Genomic DNA, 22476 nt, shown 5'->3' on the forward strand with positions numbered 1-22476 from the left:
TGCTTTAAAGCTTTACTAGGAAACGCAGAACAGAAAATTCATTCATTTATAGGTAAACTTAACACATTACTCAAGCAATACCTTTCTAAGTATTCTAACCATGCCATGTATACTACAAGGTATTTCCACTCTGGCTGATGGTAACATGATCTATTCCCAGTCCTGTTTGTGCTCCAGGCATTATACCATCTGCTTCTTTCTGATGTTCTTTCCCCAGCCTCATAGAGTTTTCTTGCATTCATTCCTGCTAATCAAAACTCAGCAGATAATTAAAGATAACCCTCTTTAGATCTCCAGAATTCCTTCCCTGTGCAATACCTTCCTATCTTTGAAATCTTTTCCTCTTCAGTATTGGGTATTAATTTTAGAGGCTTCCATCCACTAATCTCAACTATATCTCTTCAATTAAGGGAATTGCTTATTCTATTTAAACGCTTCCTTTCTCTGTTGCAGTTTGTACATTTTTTCCTCATAATAAGGTGAGATAATTATAGGGCTCATCTCACTCTTTTCCCTTCTCTTGGGAATCACCATCCTGCATTTCTTATTGTATAAGACAGGAAAATTTTTATATCATTTATTTTGTTATTTGTCTAGTTACTGAAACCAGGAGTTAAGGTAAATGCAGTCCCTGATATGCAATTCTGGCCAAAAACTGAATTCCAGAGTAAAAGTGTTTTGAGGTTTTCACAAGGCCCTAAAAGTCCTGCATTATTTGGCTCCTTTTGTTTCTCTGACCTCAGGTTAACCAGATTTACTCAACCCCAGCCACACTGTTCTACTTGTTATTTTTAAAAATGCCACGCATGATCCTATTTTAAGGCCCGCACTAGGTTGCTCTTCTCCCAGCATTCTTCCTGGTTTATACATTTACTTCTTTACATTTTTACTCTTTTGCTCAGGGAAGATTTCCTGGCTATACTGTCTAATATTGAAAACCCCTTCCCTACCAAAACTTTTTATTTCTTTTTCCAATTCCGTTTTCCCCTTAGTATTTATCACTATCAAACCAACTATAGATTACTTAATTATCATGTTTATTAGTCTCCCTTTCAGTTAAACCATAAACTCCATAAAGCCTGGAACTTTTCTTTTTTCATGACTCTATTTTATGTGTTCAAAAGAGTTCATGGCATATAGTAGGTTCTCAGTAAATCTTTGTTCAGTCAAATATAGTTATATATTAGCGCCTATCTACATATAAATTTTTATATTTTCTTTTAATTAAATGTAAAAAACCATACACCAACTGTATAAGGAATTGTGTTTCTATGAGAATCACAGGATATTTTCACAGCTTTGTCCAAATTTTAAGCTGATGTTTTAAAACAGAAATTTATCAGGCATTTCCAATGAGAATTTGAGAGACGGAAATTCTTGCTCACACAAAATGAGGAGTCACAAAGACACAAGAATTCATGTTGTGTTCAGGAAAGGGTCTGAACGAGGCATAAAGAGTAACAAGAAACGGGGCACAAATATTAGCTATGGAAAATTTGATAACAGGAGACAAGGAAATAAAAAAATACTTATCTTAAATCAAAAAACTATTTCATGAATGAGGCTACATACAAAATACAGCCAGTTATTAAGTATTATAACACCCTCATTTCCTGTTATCATGTTCTAAATCAAACTGTCCCAAAGCACTCCTTGGAATTTGTGGAACAAAAATCAAGAAAAAAATTTCTAACCATTCTGACTTCTCAGAATTCAAGTGCCTTTTTAGATATTTTAAAGCACAGAATTTCCCTATTATGGAGGAACAAGGTTTAAATAGTATTAAAATAACGCACTGCAGATTATCCACTGTGTAGTCCACTGGTCTTCCATTTGGGAAGCAAGGTAATATCTTCATATATTATTTTTCTTATATTAAGTGCTAATAAAAAATATTTTAAAGCTTATTACTCTTCTGTACAATAAAAATGCAATTATTTTTAAAGGTGTCAATATGAACACACCATAAATTGCTCAAGAAATATTTTTATTTGTTACAGACTTCTTTTTTTATTTTTTAATAATACAATTAATATATTATGCTTATTATGACACAGTCTTATAGGTACTGAGGTTATTTTCTGAAGTCATGACCAAGATAATCAGTTTGTATATGGCCTCTCGACCACTTTCTCCATCTGGAAATGGGAGGCAAAAATTCTGACGTTACATAGTTATTCTGAAGATTACAGATAACAGTAAAATGTCTAGCAAATGTCTAGCACAATATTTGCCATAGTCGTTGCTTAGTAGTTACAGCTATTTTTAATTTCCTTTCCCAAAATATTAAGAATATGTCTAATTAAGAACTAACAGTTTCCATGTTTTAATTCTTTCATCTATGTAAAATGCTATTTATAGGTAAAATTGATATAAACACAGCCATATAAAATATATTATTTCAGGTATTTATTATAAAGATAATGAAATATGCCTTACAATTGTGAACAAAGCTTTGCCTATATGAAATATGCTCTATATATATTTATTATTTGCATCTTAGAAGAATAAATAATTATTTCATCAACTATATGGTATTATTAATGATTATTTCATCAACTACACGGTATTATTACTCACTTCAGGGGTGAGATATTTTATACTATATAATTGAGAAATCTTTCAAAAATTATGCAATAAAATATGAAGGTATAATTTGATGCCTGTATAGACGCACCCTCTGTATCCACAAAGGTGTGGATCATAAGCCCATTTTGTTATCATTGGGTAAGCTTTAAATTATCCTTTAAAAATAAATTGTAAATATGTACACTATAAAGAGTTACATATATCAAAAATATTTTAGAATAACTTTAATTTTTACTTATTCATTTAAACATAAGGAAGAGAAATTTAGTGACAGGTATTCAGAAAACCTTGTGGATTTGTTTATATCAATAATATGAGATATCAATCTAGCTGGAAGGGATCTTAGAGATCGTGTAGTCAACTCACATTTATTAAATGTATTAAATAAGGTATGGTGATGTTCACTGGCTTACTGAAGCTTTAGTGGTCAGTCCAGGGTTAAACTGGGACCTGCAGGATTCTTTATTCCCAATCCAGTGTTAATTCTACCTGCTATTTCCTATTAGGGAGCCAGGCTGCATGTTTTGACTCCTTGAAATCCGATTTTAAAAGGAGTTCCTGTTGTATTTTGTTTTTCTGATAATCATTCTTCACAAAATGCCTGTCATTGGAGATTAGCCCCAAGAACCAATGATATTTGAATGAATCTTCCACATTTTAACAAATATGCCTTTAAATTAGTCCTGTTGAAAAAAAAGTCTCTTTCAAAATAAACTACTATATTTATATTCATATTTATGAGCTTCTCAAAAGCAAATGCTTTCAATCTTCATTATCTTTTCTCAATCATCTGGTATAAAAATAATAATAGGTAAATAAATAAAAGAATGTGTAAGTTTTGGAACTATAAATTATGTGATTAATTTTCTGTACATGTTTTTGCAGGACCAAACAACCATGAAGTTCTTCATCTTTACCTGCCTTTTGGCTGTTGCTCTGGCACATCATGTAAACATACTGGGACATATAGTGATATCAATTCTTATTTAAGTGTATAAGAAAAATGAACTTTTTACTATATGCAGAAGATTCAGGCATTAACAGTAATATACAGAGACTAAATATGTGACCTTTTAGTCTATGATCAATGACATTATTGACTACCTTAAACAGAGTGTTCAGGCAAATAGTCTTTCTACAAAGTGACTTCACTTTAGTATTGGATAGGCTGTATGTATAGGAAAAAAAGGCAGGAATTTTCCTCCGTAATATGTTGGAATACATGTTGAAATTTTCTGGAGGGATTATTTCCACTCTGCCACATGTCTCTAGAAGTGTAAGAAAGCCTCACCACTATAATTGCAGATTCCAAAGGTAGCTATCAATGGAGTAACAGAATTTCAGCATTCTTGATAAAAGTAATTAAGAAGCCATGATGATAAAATATACACAAGGACATGTTACAGAGGATGGAGTTAGTAGCTCTAGATTTTCAGTGGCAACTTTGTAAATTATTTACCCAATAACCCAGTGAGGATATAATAATGATATTCATGTCACAAAACTGTAAGTATGTAATAGACAATACATATAAAAGTGCTTTGCGTACATGGATATAGATACATATATATACAGACATATATACATTTTGTACTACCTGTAATTTTAATCTTCTAACATTATTAGCACCCTCATTCACAGGAAAAAAAAACTCACATACCCACCTCCTTCCCACTCCAACATGTCACTCTTCCCATAAAGTCATCTTTTACTTTTATAGTGCTCAGTGTACTCTTTTATAATGCACATCCCCATATGTAAGAGATATATACATGCAGGCATTTGTGCCTTCTTAAATTTGTAGCCAACTGAGTAAATCTAAAGTGAGAATTTCATTTTTAATATGAACAGTTTGGTTTAAAAAGTAAAAAAAAAAACAATGCTTTAGTAATCAGTAATACACAGGATCAATAATTTCTTCTATCTTATGCTCTACTGGTGGTTACTAGCTGTAACCACTCTCTTTCCTTCACTTTTAAAAATTAAATAGTTGGCCTCAATTGTTCCATTTAATAGACAAGGATACTCAGCTAAAAATCAAGGGACATTTGTTTCAGAGTTTTCCGGGGAAATTCAGAGTAATGTTTTCATTATTTATTGACAATATTAGAAACAGAGGTAATTTGTTAAAGGAGGCCTCATTTCATTGAATTTCCCCAAGAAGCAGTGTTATAATATTTTATTGCCATTAAATAGTAGAGACAAAGATTCACATTGATATTTTAAATTAAATTTGTGTTTGTTTTTTGTGACTTATATAGGAGATAAAGCACTCCTCCTCTTCCAGTGAGGTAAGGTACTTTATTATAAAAACACTTCTTGGCACCTGATAACACAAATGTCCTGGGTTAGTTTCATTTTTGTGATCAGTAACAGCAGAGTTACAGAATCATGGAAAATTTGAAGTGCAATTATTGCTTGAATGTGTGGGGAGAATAAACGAAAATGCATGCATCCAAATGTAGCAAGATTAGATTTGTGCACTTTTCCACTTGATTCTCTGGTAGTTATCCAATAATGGTGATATTAGTATGGAAGTAATGGTGTCGTTTACATATTATTATGGAGTCCATTACATATTATTATGGAGAAAGGGGCTCAGGTACACCTACATCTATATTAAGTGCTCATTTCCAAATGTCTTCTTGCTCATGGCTACATACAAGGTGTCCAAAGTTCTTTAAGGTTGGCCAAATAATTGCCGTGTTATGCTACTATATATTTCACTTAGAAATCAAAGAGAGAAAAAGACAAAGAAAAGAAAACTGTGCAGAAGACAAATAAAATTATTTCTTTGCTGCTTGCTGTTAGCATTTGCAAAAATATTGTATCTGGCTTATCCCACAAGTATATTAAGAGTTCAGATTAAGTTATTTAACTAGAATATAATAATAAGTTAATTAAGGAGAGTAAAATTTTTGGTCAAATTCACTCTGTAATTCAGGAAAAGACCAAGTATTTTATCTTGAGCTACTTAGTATGAATTGATGCTAATTTGGGTAGTATGAATAAAATATTTCACAAGTAATCAAATATATTATTAATTTATTTTTCTAAGGAATCTGCCAGCATCTACCAAGAAGTAAGTCATAACTTCTTACATTAAATATTTTAAAATAATTTGTCATTTTTATATAGCTATAAAATGAATATTATTTATTTTTTCCAGAAGTTTAAGCTTAACAATAATATGATCTTCCAAACCAGTCAGGTAAAATTCATTTGTAAATGTTGTGTTTGATTAATGAGGTGTATTTTTATCAATTATAAATTATTTTCCATGTGAGTATTGTTTTTTCATCTCCAAGTGTAAAGTGAGTGATGTTTGTATTGTCTTAACTGCTATGAAATTATGTGAAAGGATCACGTGAAAACATATTTGTGGCCCATTTGTGAAACAAGTTTTCAAAGTGTCATCTCTTTGAATGGAGTTATTTATGATCAATCATCTACTCTTCACCTCACTAATTCTTGACTTTTTGGATGACCATTTAATGTATTTTACTTTACGCTAAAAAATCTATATAAGAATTATGGAAAATTATGTTTCTCTTGAATCAGGATTTGAATCAATTCCAATTTCGTTTTTGGAAGGACATTTGCTCCAAATTCTAGCAAGTATAAGACTTTGATTTCAAATCTGATCTTGAGTAAAGTTGAAATTAGCACATATAAAAAGTATACTTGTTGTAAGAGAAATTTGAAAAACAGGACAAAAGCATGCACTTGTCCTAATTCAATGAATAATTCAACTGAAGAATATTAATTTGTGCAAGACTCAATGAATCCACTAAACACTTCCACAGTTATTTCCAACAAAGAATAGAGACCTAGTAATTTTGTGATTTTTAATTCCTTCAGCTAATTTTTAATATTTATCTCAAAATTTTGTCTTTTAAAATTAAATACATTTATTTTTAATGAAAACTTTTATAATCTATCTGCAATTCACAAGTTTAAGTCCTAATTATGTATTTCAAATATACATTAAAATGTTTACAGTTATTTAAAGTTAAAAATAATTATCCAGCTGTGGACTAAATTAATTTTGTGTATTCACTTATTCATTTAACAAATATTATTGAGGAAGAACTGTATCCCAAACAATATTCTAGGCTCTGAAATACCACAGCAAATAAATACAACAAACAAATTCCCTCACTCATGGGGCTTACATTTGAATTTACTACTGTTGGCACGTTTATTATGAAATGAACAATTTTGATATAATTCTTTCAAATCCATAAAATGAAAATGAATGCTTCTCTCTGTGGTAGGTGGGTTTTTTCTTTACATTCAGTAGAATATACCTTATAAGCAATGCTACAGGAATAATATGTCTAATTCTTTTTTAACTAGGAAACTGCAAATAAAATAGACACGATGGTGAGATATTTTTATTCATCTGAACTATATTTGATTGACAATATGTATACCTAATATTAAATATTAATAATAGTCTGTAACACATCTGGAATATTCCTCTTTTAATAATCCAGAAATTATTTTTAAAATTTTTTTAAAATTATAACTTCATCCTGCATCCATTCTTTTTATTCTCTTAAATTTGCCCTTATTCTCGTAATGGAGATACTTCCATTTAAATAACAGATTATGTGAATCCCTCCCATTTTTTTTGCAAAGATGATTCATAATAAGAACCTATGAAACCTGATTATATTGTTTTTATTTCAATCCTTCTTTTGATGTTTAGTACAATAATGAAGTAGGTAATTAATGTGGAACATATCTTAAGTAACTACTGCTATTCAAGGATTCAATTTATTCCCTCTCCAAATTATTTTATTTTTATTTTCATTTCAATTTATCAGCAATCTTCTAGCAGTTTATCTAGTGGGGTAAGATACTGTTTCTTTTAAAATCAAAGAAATAGCAGCTTTCTAGTAGTAGTATACAATAGTTTGATAATTTACATCTAAACACTCAAAGGGAGAAGTGGAAAAATCACATACATAACTCAAAATCATTTTGAGTGGCTGAAATTGACTATATTGAGAATTATTATTTATTCTGCCCTATTCTCTCTGCAAATGTATATGTGACTCAATAGGAAATCGCATTTTTGTGCCAAGCAAGAGCTTGCCAATTTCCTTCAGCATCATTTCTCTTTGGAAACCCTCTCAATATTGTTTAGCACAGCAGCTCTCAAACGGTAGTCCCGAGATAAGTAGCACCACAGCACCTGGAAAACAGTTAGAAATACAAAATCATAGTCCTCACAGCTGACTTACTAAATCAAAAACTCTGGTTTGGAGCTAAGCAATCTGTATTTTAGCAAGTCCTCTAGGTGATACTGATACACATAATACTTTGAGAACCACTTTTACAAAGATTGAATGAAGATTTGGGTTAGGAATTGTGTAAGTCACCAACCCATGAAACATTCTCTGGTGGCGAGCCAGGTTGTAAGAGTGCCCTAGAATAGCAGGCAGTGTCATCGTGGATTATTGTCCAGTGTCCCATGACCTTGGACAAAGCCTAGGTTCTTTATAATCAGTGCCTTAGGAAGCTCACCTTAGTCTTTCCTTAATTTTAAGTGTTGATCTCAATCTGAGAGCCTTGAGCCATGTCTGTCATTTCAACAAAGAGCATGTAGGGTTTAGTTTATTACACCCTCACCAGGTCTATTTTGCATATTTTTGGTCACCTGCCTGTACTCTGTAGTCATATGAAATTGCCTGAAAAATGTGAAATTAATAAAGCATTCAAAATAAAACACATTTTAGTCCTTTTATTATGTTGACAGAAAAAGTCCTGGTGATAAATAATGTCACATATTTAATTCTTAATAAATGAGAGTATCTTAGTGCTAGTGGGTTGGACCCTGAATAATTACTCGTCCCTAACTTTCTCCCAAAATTATGTAGAGACAATTATCACTATGTCATTCAAGTAAAGCTATTTATCATTTTGCTCCTTTAGGAATCTGCTCAAGTATCCACTGACGTAAGTCATTATTTAAATAAAATTAATACCATTAGTAACATTTTTATTTTGTATTTCTCTAATACGTCCTTTGGGTTTCAATAGAACAATGAACTGACTGAGGAAGAAAGGATCTTCTTAAAGCAGATGGTAAGTTTTTCATACAATGTATTATTTCAAGTAAAAGAATATATTTCACAATTATTTCTTCTTCCAAATGATCACATCATTTCTTCTCAATGAAATATTTGCACCACATTGAAATATCTAGCACCACACTTATGATAAAATTACTTTTTCCTGTTGTTGTTACTGTGATACATAAATACTATGGTAACAAATATATCTAGAGTTATCTTTTAAGAAAAATGAGCAATCCAACTAAATTTGGAAGAATTACAAACATAATAATAAATTATTAGGCTGGGCATGGTGGTTCATACCTGTAATCTTAGCACTTTTAGGAGGCTGAGGAAGGAGGATTGTTTTAGGCCAGGAGTTCAAGACCAGCCTAAGCAACATAGCAAGACCTCAACTCTCAAAAAAAAAAGGAATTAAAGTGATCTAATCGAGACATCACCATAGTTTAACAAACACAAAATTCATCACTCAGCTCTATGAAGTAGCAACAGGAATTTATAAGCTTTTAACCACTTTCATTCTAAGCCATAGGAAATCACATAACTCATCCTCTGTGGACTAGAGAAATGTGCAGTGCAAGGAAAGAGGATAGGCTTCAGGGTCAAGTGATTTCCCTTCCAACTTCAGCTAAGTTATTATTTAACCGCTGGACCTTACGTTTTTCTCAACTGAAAATGAATTTAGTAATACTAATCCTACAGGTTTTTATGAGGATGATGCTAGATAATATAGGTAAATTATATAATCAATTGCTTGAAAAATTTCCAAGATGTGCCAAAAGTAGCTATTATTAAATATATACACAGACAAAAAATCCATTTTAAATCTTGGTCATGTTAAAACAAGATATCTAAAATAAAACTATTTTATTTTTAGAAAATTCTAATTGCCCCGATAATGTTTTTTATACTTTGTCTAAATAAATTTAATTGTATTCTTCCCTTGTTTGTTGTAATCATGTGTCCATTTAACACTTATCCCCGAGCAATTCAAAAAACACATGTTTTACACACCTATTTACTTATCATCTGTATGAACTGGAAATTCTCCAAGAGTGAAGATGCCATTTTAAGTTATTCCATCTTTAATTTCTACAGGAATTTTTCGTTAAGTATTCACAGCAAAATCAAAGTAGAAACATACTAGAAAATTTTTCAGATGGACATATGTGATAGGTACTATAAAAACCACTCTTCATATTTCAATCCATATAAAACTTCAAGGTATGTGATGCTTATGAGAGGTAAAGCAACCAGCCCAGGGGAAAGGGAATGTAAATGAGATGTCCCTACTCCAACTGCAAAGCTTCTTCAACTGGATGTGGAAAAATGAATGAAAAACTAAGACAAATTTCTTGATGAGCCTCCACTTCCCTTCACACACATTCTTTTGCTTTTTACACTCAGTAAAAAGCTTCACTTCAACAGGAATACTAAAATAGCCACATGATTTCTTTAATTCTAAAGCTCACTTTTTGAATGTAAGCACTATGATATTGAATTGTATATTGAAAATGATTTTCCTTGATCAATTTGATGTAATTTATATATTATCTTAAAAAGTTTTAAATTTAATTTTGCTCAGATATGCTCTGAGCCATGAAGAAGATTCAATACTAATGTAAATATTGATCATTTTCTTTCTTTACAGAACAAAATCAACCAGTATTACCCAGAGTCAAGCTTTCCCCAATATCTTCAGGCTTCTCACCAACCTCAGATAGTTATGAACCCAGGGAATCAAATTAAGACAATAACCTATCCTAATAGTCCCATTCCGGTGAGCTCTGCATTTTTGTTTGCTTCTTTCTTAACTTTCTTTTGAAAGAAAACATAATTAAACTAACCAGAGGGAAAATGTTCCAATCATTTTGAATGTAGAAATTCAAATAAATTTAAATAATATTTTCTAGAATAGAAATAAACCACAAATCATTAGCCAAAATACTATTAAAAAGCACTACTAACAAGAGTTACCAGTATCAATCCACGTTACTCCCCAAATTTACATGCCCTCAGAAGATCACCATTTATCGATGGTGCTCAAAGTCTTTGTTACTTCACTTATCTCTGTATCTTAGGTTTATGCCGTGGCAGATTTTGCTGTCTCCTTGACTTTAAAGTCAATTAGATAGTAAAGGTAAGGTGCTGAATTGCATACACTATATATACCCAACTTAGGAAAAGAGAAAAAAGATAGTTCCATGATCAATTTTTCACATGGAAACAACAGTTTCTTCTCCCTTAGACTCTACTAGACTTAACCATCTCTTTCTTATCTTTTTGGTTTTTTAATTGGCCTCAGTCATTCCTCTTACTAAAATATTTTTGCTTAGCTAAAAGTAAATTATAGTTACTAGTGGATGGCTAATACACTAACATTTTGCCACATTTTGATTTTAAAGTCAATTTTTTATGTAAAGAAAATGCTTTAATGTTCAAAACTTCTCTTTGACAGAGGACATACGCTCAACGCTATAATTTTCAGCATTTATCATAAAACCAAATACACATTTCCTTATCTAAGCAATATATAGTTATATGGAAACATTGCAGTATTCTTTAGAGCATTTCCACATACAGTATTCTACTTTTTAAAATGTGGCATCCTTAATAACCACAATCCAATACTTGTGCCAACTCTTAAACATAACAAATAAATTAAGTTAGACAGTAATTTCTTTTAGGTACAGAATTATTTGTGTATTGTTACTGTAGGAAACTACAAGAATTTAATAAAGGAAGACTGATTTTAACTAAACTTTTTCCAGAAAGGGTCAGATATTTCACTTGATTATTTAATTAGGTCATAAAATTGAAATTTTTTATGTTTGTTATTATACAGAAAAAAAGCATCATTTATCTGGTGAGACAAGGCAGTTGCTCATGTAGACAACATCTTGACAACTACATAATCTTGACATCTTGATAAGCCTCCACTTCCCTTCACACATATTCTTTTGCTTTTTACACTCAGTAAAAAGCTTCACTTCAACAGGAATACTAAAATAGCCACACGATTTCTTTTTTTTTATTTATTTTATTATTATTATACTTTAAGTTTTAGGGTACATGTGCACAATGTGCAGGTTTGTTACATATGTATGCATGTACCATGCTGGTGTACTGCACCCATTAACTTGTCATTTAGCGTTAGGTGTATCTCCTAATGCTATCCCTCCCCCCGCCCCCCACCCCACAACAGTCCCCAGAGTGTGATATTCCCCTTCCTGTGTCCATGTGTTCTCATTGTTCAATTCCCACCGGTGAGTGAGAACATGCGGTGTTTGGTTTTTTGTCCTTGTGATAGTTTACTGAGAATGATGATTTCCAGCTTCATCCATGTCCCTACAAAGGACATGAACTCATCATTTTTATGGCTGCATAGTATTCCATGGTGTATATGTGCCACATTTTCTCAATCCAGTCTATCATTGTTGGACATTTGGGTTAGTTCCGAGTCTTTGCTATTGTGAATAGTGCCGCAATAAACATACGTGTGCATGTGTCTTTATAGCAGAATAATTTATAGTCCTTTGGGTATATACCCAGTAATGGGATGGCTGGGACAACTGGAATTTCTAGTTCTAGATCCCTGAGGAATCACCACACTGACTTCCACAATGGTTGAACTAGTTTACAGTCCCACCAACAGTGTAAAAGTGTTCCTATTTCTCCACATCCTCTCCAGCACCTGTTGTTTCCTGACTTTTTAATGATTGCCATTCTAACTGGTGTGAGATGGTATCTCATTGTGGTTTTGATTTGCATTTCTCTGATGGCCAGTGATAGTGAGCATTTTTTCATGTGTTTTTTGGCTGCATCAATGTCTTCTTTTGAGAAGTGTCTGTTCTTGTCCTTTGCCCACTTTCTGATGGGGTTGTTTGTTTTTTTCTTGTAAATTTGTTTGAGTTCACTGTAGATTCTGGATATTAGCCCTTTGTCAGATGAGTAGGTGGCGAAAATTTTCTCCCATTTTGTAGGTTGCCTGTTCACTCTGATGGTAGTTTCTTTTGCTATGCAGAAGCTCTTTAGTTTAATTAGATCCCATTTGTCAATTTTGTCTTTTGTTGCCATTGCTTTTGGTGTTTTAGACATGAAGTCCTTTCCCATGCCTATGTCCTGAATGGTAATGCCTAGGTTTTCTTCTAGGGTTTTTATGGTTTTAGGTCTAACATTTAAGTCTTTAATCCATCTTGAATTAATTTTTGTATAAGGTGTAAGGAAGGGATCCAGTTTCAGCTTTCTACATATGGCTAGCCAGTTTTCCCAGCACCATTTATTAAATAGGGAATCCTTTCCTCATTGCTTGTTTTTCTCAGGTTTGTCAAAGATCAGATAGTTGTAGACATGCAGTGTTATTTCTGAGGGCTCTGTTCTGTTCCATTGATCTATATCTCTGTTTTGGTACCAGTACCATGCTGAGGTACAGGGTTCATCTCACTAGGGAGTGCCAGACAGTGGGCACAGGACAGTGGGTGCAGTGCACCGTGGGTGAGCAGAAGCAGGGCGAGGCATTGCCTCACTCAGGAAGCACAAGGAGTCAGGGAGTTCCCTTTCCTAGTCAAAGAAAGGGGTGACAGATGGCACCTGGAAAATCAGGTCACTCCCACCCTAATACTGAACTTTTCCAATGGGCTTAAAAAACGGCACACCAGGAGATTATATCCCGCACATGGCTCTGAGGGCCCTACACCCACGGAGTCCCGCTGATTGCTAGCACAGCAGTCTGAGATCAAACTGCAAGGCAGCAGTGAGGCTGGGGGAGGGCGCCCGCCATTACCCAGGCTTGCTTAGGTAAACAAAGCAGCTGGGAAGCTCGAACTGGGTGGAGCCCACCACAGCTCAAGGAGGCCTGCCTGCCTATGTAGGCTCCACCTCTGGGGGCAGGGCACAGACAAACAAAAAGACAGCAGTAACCTCTGCAGACTTAAATGTCTCTGTCTGACAGCTTTGAAGAGAGCAGTGGTTCTCCCAGCACGCAGCTGGAGATCTGAGAACGGGCAGACTGCCTCCTCAAGTGGGTCCCTGACCCCTGACCACCGAGCAGCCTAACTGGGAGGCACCCCCCAGTAGGGGCAGACTGACATCTCACATGCCGGGTACTCCTCTGAGACAAAACTTTCAGAGGAATGATCAGACAGTAGCAGCATTCGCGGTTCACAAAAATCCGCTGTTCTGCAGACACCGCTGCTGATACCCAGGCAAACAGGGTCTGGAGTGGACCTCTAGCAAACTCCAACAGACCTGCAGCTGAGGGTCTGTTAGAAGGAAAACTAACAAACAGAAAGGACATCCACACCAAAAACCCATCTGTACATCACAATCATCAAAGACCAAAAGTAGATAAAACCACAAAGATGGGGGAAAAACAGCACAGAAAAACTGGAAACTCTAAATAGCAGAGCGCCTCTCCTCCTCCAAAGGAACGCAGTTCCTCACCAGCAACGGAGCAAAGCTGGATGGAGAATGACTTTGATGAGTTGATTTCTTTAATTCTAAAGTTCAGTTTTTGAATGTAAGCACTATGATATTGAATAGTCCGGATATTAAATTCTGTACAAGATTTCCTTTATTCCAAATTATTATTCTTTATGCATCAAATTAGAATTACAGAATTAGAGAAAATAAAAAGTGCAGCAATGGCAAGAATAATTTGTGGATGCCGACTATAACTGTAACATTTAAAGTTAGCCAGATTAGATTGGTACAGGACCAGGCTCTAGAAAAAAATGTTCAGTACCATTTCTTTTGCTAGCTGTCATTGAATAACAATATTCCTTCAGGAATCATGGTGTCCATTCTCAAATTTGTAAACTGGATAAGAGGAATTTATTATATGTTTTCCGAATAAAGATTCAACTTTATACATTGTTAATTTTCAATATATTTCTACTAATGGTGCATAACATATGCCTAGAGATACCCTGAATATCACCTAATGATTTGCCTAGTTTTGTTCTTTTGTGAAAAAGTGGTAAACTGCATGGTGGAAAGTAATATCTGAATTGATATATAATTAAGATGTCTTATCTTTTCTTTTTCCTAAGGAATCTACCAGCATCTCCCAAGAAGTAAGTCATAACTACTAAAATTAAATAAAAATTTAAAGTTATCTTTTATTACATAAATTTTAAAAAGCTATTTTTATTTCATAATAGTTATGATATAACTGTGCCAAAATGCTGGGATTACAGGCATAAGCCACCACGCCCAGCCTGAACTTCATTTTTTAATACAGCTCAGTATGAAATCTAGAGCCTGCCAATTGCTTTCACTAAAGTTTTACTCTCTCAATATTATTTAGGAGATAACTAGTATTAGTTAGGAGATAATAAGTATCATCCAGTAGGGTGAATTATATGAGTTATTTGGTGACTGCCACAAGAAACACCTATTGTAATAGAAAGAGCCAGGTAGGTGAGCACAATTGGAAAATGTCCTGGGGAAGGGGGAAATACGGATTGTGAGCTGGAGTCTTGTGACCAGAGGCACAGTACAAGGTCTTCCTTATCGGTGCCTTAGGAAGCATATTTTATTTTTTTTCAATCTCAGTATAAGAACCCATATCACTCTAGAAACAGCATGTGAGCTTTGGTTTACATCACACCTCACCTGGCCTATGTGTTCATTATTTTACCTGACTACTCTCTGTAGTCATTTTTACTGTCTGAACAATGCACCTGGATGAAGACTTTGTAATAACACATGTCTTTAGAAATGTGTCATTGTTAACACAGAGTGTGTGCTCTAATAATGAATGTTTTATTGTAATGATTCTTAATTGATTTCTCTAATCGGTGATTAAGATCACTTCTCATTAACAATGACTTGGCTCTGAATTTTTCTTTTTTTTTAATTATACTTTAAGTTTTAGGGTACATGTGTACAACATGCAGGTTTGTTACATATATATACATGTGCCATGTTGGTGTGTGCTTTAGCACTTTACTATAACTAGTTACATGCAATTACTGGTGTGTCATACAAGTAAAGCTGAGTTTTAATTTCTTCCCTTTAGAAATCTGCTGAAGTATTCCCTGAGGTGTGTAATTATCTTTGAAGCAAAATACAATTAATATTACCCAGTAGTAATTTCTTCTGTTTTCATAACAGTTGTTTTTGGTTCTAAACAGAAAATTAAGTCAAATGAAGAAAAGAACTACCTGAAACAGCTGGTAGTTATTTCATAAACTTACAGTGCAAATAAAGAAAAAATATATATATACACACACACATATATATACATGTTTATACATGTATATATATATAAAATCTCAACTCTTTCTTCCCCTCAACTTTCACATCACTGAATTCCAAATAAATATTTAAAATCAAATTTAAAATCTATAGTAGTTCTGTTATTGTTGTTATCATGGTATGCACCTTTCTTTTCAAATAAATATGAATATATCTTTTAAGAAAAACAATTTTAATCTATTGTTTTTTGAGCAATTGCAAATCTCAAAAAATAATGTTTATATTTTAAATGATTTAATCAAGGTACTAGTATAGCACAACTGTATTCCAACTTCTCTTTGACAATATGTTATGACCTAATTTCTCAAAATAAAAAACTGTTAGTGATTATTTTCAAGCTGTAGTTCTTGTAGCCAATCAGTGTGGTCAAGAGGCTTATGTATCTCAGTGAGAGGACATAGGCTTTGGAGTCAGGCAGTTTATTTTCCAACTGCAGCTCCACCCTTTTTTATGGCTGTGACATTTTTTAAGTACTTTGTCCCTCTCAACTATAGTGTCTTCAACAAAACAGTGAACATGTAAGTATACTTCTGACTTTAATTTTTTTGGAAAGGATCATTTCAGGTAATACATGTAAACTGTATAATACAATAAATGTACTATAGCAGTAATATTAATATTATGGTCATCATCCTCCGAGACACTGAAATTTCTTGTAAAATTTTTGTAACAGAAGTACTATTTGCTTCAATGTTCTCAAATTAATTCTCCCAACTAAAAACCTATCTGGTTTCATAAGTTCTAGTTGCTATGAAAATCTTTATACTTTGTCAAAATGATCCCAAAAGAATTCTACCATTGTATCAGTTGTATATCATAGCCATGGATCCAGTCAACACTTACTGTATGTTTATAAAAACTGGAAATTATCCTGTGTAAAGTTGCCATTTTAATTCCATCTTTATTACCTACAATAATCTATAATAAGGTTTATGAAGAATGCTTAAAGAAAGAAGTTGGATGTAGAGAACATCCATTGTACATAAAAGAGGTGACCAGCACTAATCAGAATGCTCTCTATATATTAACTTAAGTAATTCTGCAATGTAAATGATGCTCAGAGAGCTTAAGCAACAAGACCACTATCATAGATTCCAGTGAGTAAAATCACAAAAAATTATGCTGAGGCTCTCTGACTCTAAGGATTATATACAGAACAATAAATAATAAACTGAGACACATATCTGTAATTCAAATAATTTTCCTCTTGGCTTCTTACATACAAATTTATTTTTTTCTCTTAGACATCTTTGTGTGAGTGTCAGAATTAGAGACTCTCTTTAATTCTGAAGAATTCTGAAGTTTACTCCATAACGTATAAATATTTACAGTGATTTTTACATAAGTAAACTCTCCTTTTGCTGGTTCTACCTGGAATAATTTAGCAGTTATGTAAATAGGCAAAGTTTTAATTCATTTGCTTCTATGTAGCTCTCTTTTGAACTCTGGGAGAGATTAAACATGGGATAATTATTAATAATTTTATTTCTTTCTAGACAAAAACCAACCAGTTTCTTCAGAAGTTCACTGTCCCCCAGTATGTCCTGGCTGTTCCCCTTGTAGTCTATGAGCCTGTGGAATCACATTCAGGAAAACACCTACCCATATATTCCCATTTAGGTATGTTTGCCCTTTTAAAAAAATACATAATTATTGTGTTTTGTGAAAAATGAGATAAAAAGAAATGAAATTAAAAAAAGAATCTAAGTTATCACGTAGAAGTTAAATCAAATTTAAATCAAAATGTTAAGGCCAGTAATGAAATAAAAATCATATGGTTCAAATACAACTGCAATCATAATGCTACGGAAAAAGAATTGCATTATATTAGATTTTAATTTTCTAAACATTTGTGTATATATTCTCTTGATTTTTACAGTAATCCATTGAAGTAGAAAGATAGAAATAATATTAATTTTACAACAGATTCTGAAATTAAAAGAAGTGGATTCAATTTTCCAAGCTATATTTAATAGTTTACCTTCATTTAATAAGTCTTTTGGCTTAGGACGCCTTTTCTTTAACATAAGAAGTAAATGGTAGAGCAGGAAATTGAATCTAAAAAGCTGAAATTGGCTGGGCGCGATAGCTCGCGCCTGTAATCCCAGCACTTTGGGAGGCCGAGGCAGGCAGATCACCAGAGATCAGGAGTTCAAGACCAGCCTGGCCAACATGGTGAAACCTCATCTCTACTAAAAGTACAAAATTTAGCTGGGCATGGTGGCGGGCGCCTATAATCCCAGCTACTAATGAAGCTGAGGCAGGAGAATCGCTTGAACCCGGGAGGTGGAGTTTGCAGTGAGGCAAGATCGCGCCCTTGCACTCCAGCCAGGACAACAACAGTGAAACTCCGTCTCAAAAAAAAAAAAAAAAAGAAAAGAAAAGAAGAGAAAAATAAAGCTGAAAATTTAACATAAATATTAATAATTTGGCATCAGAAGTCCTAGGACTGGGTCTGAGATCTGATAATTCTCTGAATTCTATTTTCTATTTTTATTTTGAGATGTGACTGAATTTCTTAGATAGGCATGTAACATTTGGAGGACTTTATCATTATCATTATAGAAAATAAGATTTCTATAATTTAGGTTTGAATGTTAGATGTCTAAAATTGTTTCTAAATATTTCAAGTGAGATATAAATAGCCTTTGTACATTAAAATGCATTATTCTTTTTCTTTTAAGAAGAACAAGTAAGATTCTTGAATTAACTGCTGCAATTTGAGCTTGAGTAAGTACCTTTAAGACTAGTCATTGAACAAAAATTTAAGTAGGATCTTCACTTAAGAATACAACATCAAAGCAATAATTTAAATACTTTAGATAAATTCTCTTTAAATCAGAGATTGGCTTACAAAATACTTTAACTTTTGCTATACACTTTTTGATTCACAAAGAAGAGTTATCTGTGTAACTTGCAGGCATATGGTTTCTTGCAAATTTTAAAAAATAAACTATAGAAAATTTCCTCTGTGAACTGGATGCATTTAACCAGAAGTAATGACTCTTAGAAGAAATCTTCACAAAGACAAGTGGCTACACTGGTTTACTTTAAAGTTTGCCTTTTGATTTTCACTCAACATTTCTGCTTGGAGAAATATATATATATTTAGTAGATTTTTTTAAATTTTACAATTTGAGCTACTTTATACAAATTTTTTCTGCAGCAATTTCTCTGGGAAAACTCATATAGATATAGATATAGATAAATATATAAAGCCTACTTTCCTACTTGCCATCACTGTCATTCCCCTTGAGATTCCAATCTAGATTGCATTTGCCTCCACAGTATATGTAGAATCTGACAGGTCCTAATGTAAATGATGAGTTAATAGGTGCAGCACACCAACATGGCACATGTATACATATGTAACAAACCTGCATGTTGTGCACATGTACCCTAGAACTTAAAGTAAAGTAAAAAAAAAAAAAAAAATTCTGACAGAGCATCAACTCAATGGTGACTTATAGTCATGGTTCACTTTATCTGGTCTCCTTTTTTCCTTATGTTTTCATTATAATTATTAGAGGTTTCTCCACTCTGAAATTTAGTCGCCCTCAGTTTATCTCCATTGTTCTATCTACATCTCCTAAACTTAAATGGTTGGTCAAAACCTATATGCATAGATGTGTATAATAATAAGTATACATCATCGTGACAAAGGGTGCAACAGCAAATCTGATAATAATAGCTGACGTTTGTTGAGTGCTTAGAGTGCGCCCGCCACAGTTCTAAACTTTTTTCCAGTATTAACTAGTTTCATGGTCACATAACCCTGTGAAGTGGTTATCATTATTAACTAATGTATAAAAGAGACAAGCAATGCACAAAAAAGTTACATAAATTGCCCATGATCATATTGTATGTGATAAGTGAAAGAGCCAAGATTCCAACCTAGTGTCTGGCCCTAGATTGCTTCCTCTGAAAGACTCAACTACTGAGGCAACCCCGTATCCATGTCAGGAGTTCAAGAATAATGTGAAAGGGCATTGGTCTCACAGCTTGATTCTATTTTTGTTTGGTTTTCCTGACAATGGAAAGAGATCAAGCAACTCTTCCAAATAACCTTATATGAGAAAAAATAACACCATAATTTTTATGGATGAGAGCTGAGGTTGTAGTTGTATTTTCTGAATAATGATATCCCCTTTGATGTCATTCATTCTGTATTTTGAAATTGCTTATCATGAGTCCCACAATATGAGAAACTTGGTAAAAAAAAAAAATGAGATACTGACAACCTTCCTTAACCTCAGTTCTAGAAGGGTAAATAGGTTTACAAAGAAGTTTACTAAGTGCAAAATTAGAATTGTGAGCATGATACTGTGATAGAATAAAAAAATCAATTGGATCAGATTAAGACCTGAACCTTTAGGTAAACCAGAAATAAACAAAGCAAGGCAATGCCAGAAGAATATTATAAGGCAGAACTTAATTAAATCTACAGAATATTTACAACATAAAACTATTAATAAAAAGATTTCTAATAAAATAGATTATGAAGACTTTACTTTTTAAAGGTTTTTAAAATTTTTTCCAAAAGGACATTTTCCCAGTGTAATTATTTGACAAATCTATAATCCAAATACATCAAGAAATACTCAATGTAGGAAGTAATATTATATTTTATATCTAGTAAACTATTTGGAATTTAAAAAAATGTTTCTTCAAAATTGGATGAGAGATGTAAATATTTCTTATTTAATGGGAGCATTAAATAGAATCTTTATTTGCATAACACAGTGAAGAGTTTGACTATTAACTGTCAATCATTCAGTCATTTATAAAATAAATATTAGTAGCCTACTGCTTTAGCACTAGAAAAGATCAATTAGTAATAACTATAAATAATTATATTATATTACACTATCTTGCATGTTTCAATGTTTATATGTATTTTGTGCACAAGTATTTTACATATTATATATAGTATGTGTTTTCTGGAATATAAATTTTATAGATAATCCAATATTTTTTCTTTATTCATAGGTATGACTAGAAAAATCATTCCTTTATAATTTCTTCATCTACCACATCACCTCCTACTAGCAATATATTTTGGCATGCTTCTTGAAATGTCAACAGTATTGAGCCAAAAGAAGACTGTGTGGAACATTTTCCATATTGGTTATGATATTTTTAATTTGTGTTGGATATGCCAGATCTGAATTGTGGTATCGTATTTACTGTATTGATAATTAAATGAGGTCTTTTCTCCACTATCTCTGAAATATAGAACTGTATATCAGTTGCCAAAACATTAAAATTTCAAACAAAGTTGTAGCTAGTGTTTTGGGTTTTTTTTTTTTTCCATTCCTCATACTTAGAGAGACCAGACCACTATTACTAGAATAAATCAGCTTGAACATCACTGAAATAACTTTATATACATTTGAGGCCCTTAATTTCAAGGTTGACTCTCATATCACATGCATTTGAATGTTACATACTTATGGGTCTCAACAACAACTGTATCCTAAGCACTTACTGGCCCTCATTCTAACATCTCTCTAGTTTGTCCCTGCTTCCATCTGTCTATCCCATACATCTTTCTCCAGAGTTCTCAAGTCTCCAGTCTGTGCCTGGCCAGTTAATAATCTGCAATATCATTCCATAAAAAGTGATTTAATCACTAACAAAGTACAGCTTTGAAGGCCTTCCCTCAGGGTTTAGACTTCTTTCAGCAAACAATGAGTACCTATGATACGCCAGGCGTTTTTCAATATGTTGTTTTATAGCTGAAAAGAAAAACAATATCTTGGCTTTATGGCCAAGATTACATTTTAATCATTGGAGAAAGACAACAAACAAGAAAAGAAGCAAGACAGGGTATGCCATGTGGTGATAACCTAAAGAAAAATAAAGTAGAGCAATGGGAGCGTATTTTACATAGGGGTGGTCAAGGAAAGCAATTTGGGCAAGTCAAAGTTTGAGCAGTGAAATGAAATTAGTGTGAGAAGGAGCTGGAGAAGTACCGTTCCAACAAAAGAAAAGTAAAAGAAAATTCACTGAAGTGGGTGAAGGTGGGAGGAGTGAAGATTATCTTGGTCTTGCAATTTGCCTTAAGCAATTGGTTTGAGCTGGTAGCTGAGAGTTATTTGCAGGTGAGCATCATTATATAGCATATTTTTTGGAAAGATGAATAGGGTAAAAGATAGGGGAATATGTATTGGACTTCAAAGAATCCTCCAATTCCTTAAGGTTTCCCTCATTGGATTCAATTATTTCTTTATTATTATTATTATTATACTTTAAGTTGTGGGATACATATGCAGAACGTGCAGGTTTGTTACATAGGTATACACGTGCCATGGTGGTTTGCTGCACCCATCAACCTGTCATCTATATTATGTATTTCTCCTAATGCTATCCCTCCCCTAGCCCCCTACCCGCAACGGGCCCCAGTGTGTGATATTCCCTTCCGTGTGTCCATGTGTTCTCATTATTCAACTCCCACTTATGAGTGAGAACATGCAGTGTTTGGTTTTCTGTTCCTGTGTTAGTTTGCTGAGAATTACAGTTTCCAGCTTTATCCATGTCC

The 22476-nt window shown here is 33.1% G+C and overlaps 1 protein-coding gene across 1 annotated transcript; it reads left to right on the forward strand.

The window, feature by feature from the left end:
* The first annotated feature begins 1801 nt into the window (after nt 1–1801).
* Nucleotides 1802–21218, forward strand: LOC109026609 (alpha-S2-casein-like A). The gene is made up of 13 exons (XM_019025341.3): nt 1802–1845; nt 3475–3537; nt 4851–4880; nt 5648–5671; nt 6949–6975; nt 7422–7448; nt 8533–8556; nt 8641–8685; nt 14726–14749; nt 15697–15720; nt 17432–17555; nt 18620–18665; nt 20925–21218. The coding sequence occupies exons 2-12, from the start codon at nt 3487–3489 to the stop codon at nt 18643–18645; spliced, it is 426 nt and encodes a 141-aa protein (XP_018880886.3). The 5' UTR covers nt 1802–1845; nt 3475–3486; the 3' UTR covers nt 18646–18665; nt 20925–21218.
* The last annotated feature ends 1258 nt before the right edge of the window (nt 21219–22476 follow it).

This window comes from Gorilla gorilla, chromosome 3, assembly GCF_029281585.2.
Source record: "Gorilla gorilla gorilla isolate KB3781 chromosome 3, NHGRI_mGorGor1-v2.1_pri, whole genome shotgun sequence".
In the NCBI taxonomy this organism is placed as follows: domain Eukaryota; kingdom Metazoa; phylum Chordata; class Mammalia; order Primates; family Hominidae; genus Gorilla; species Gorilla gorilla.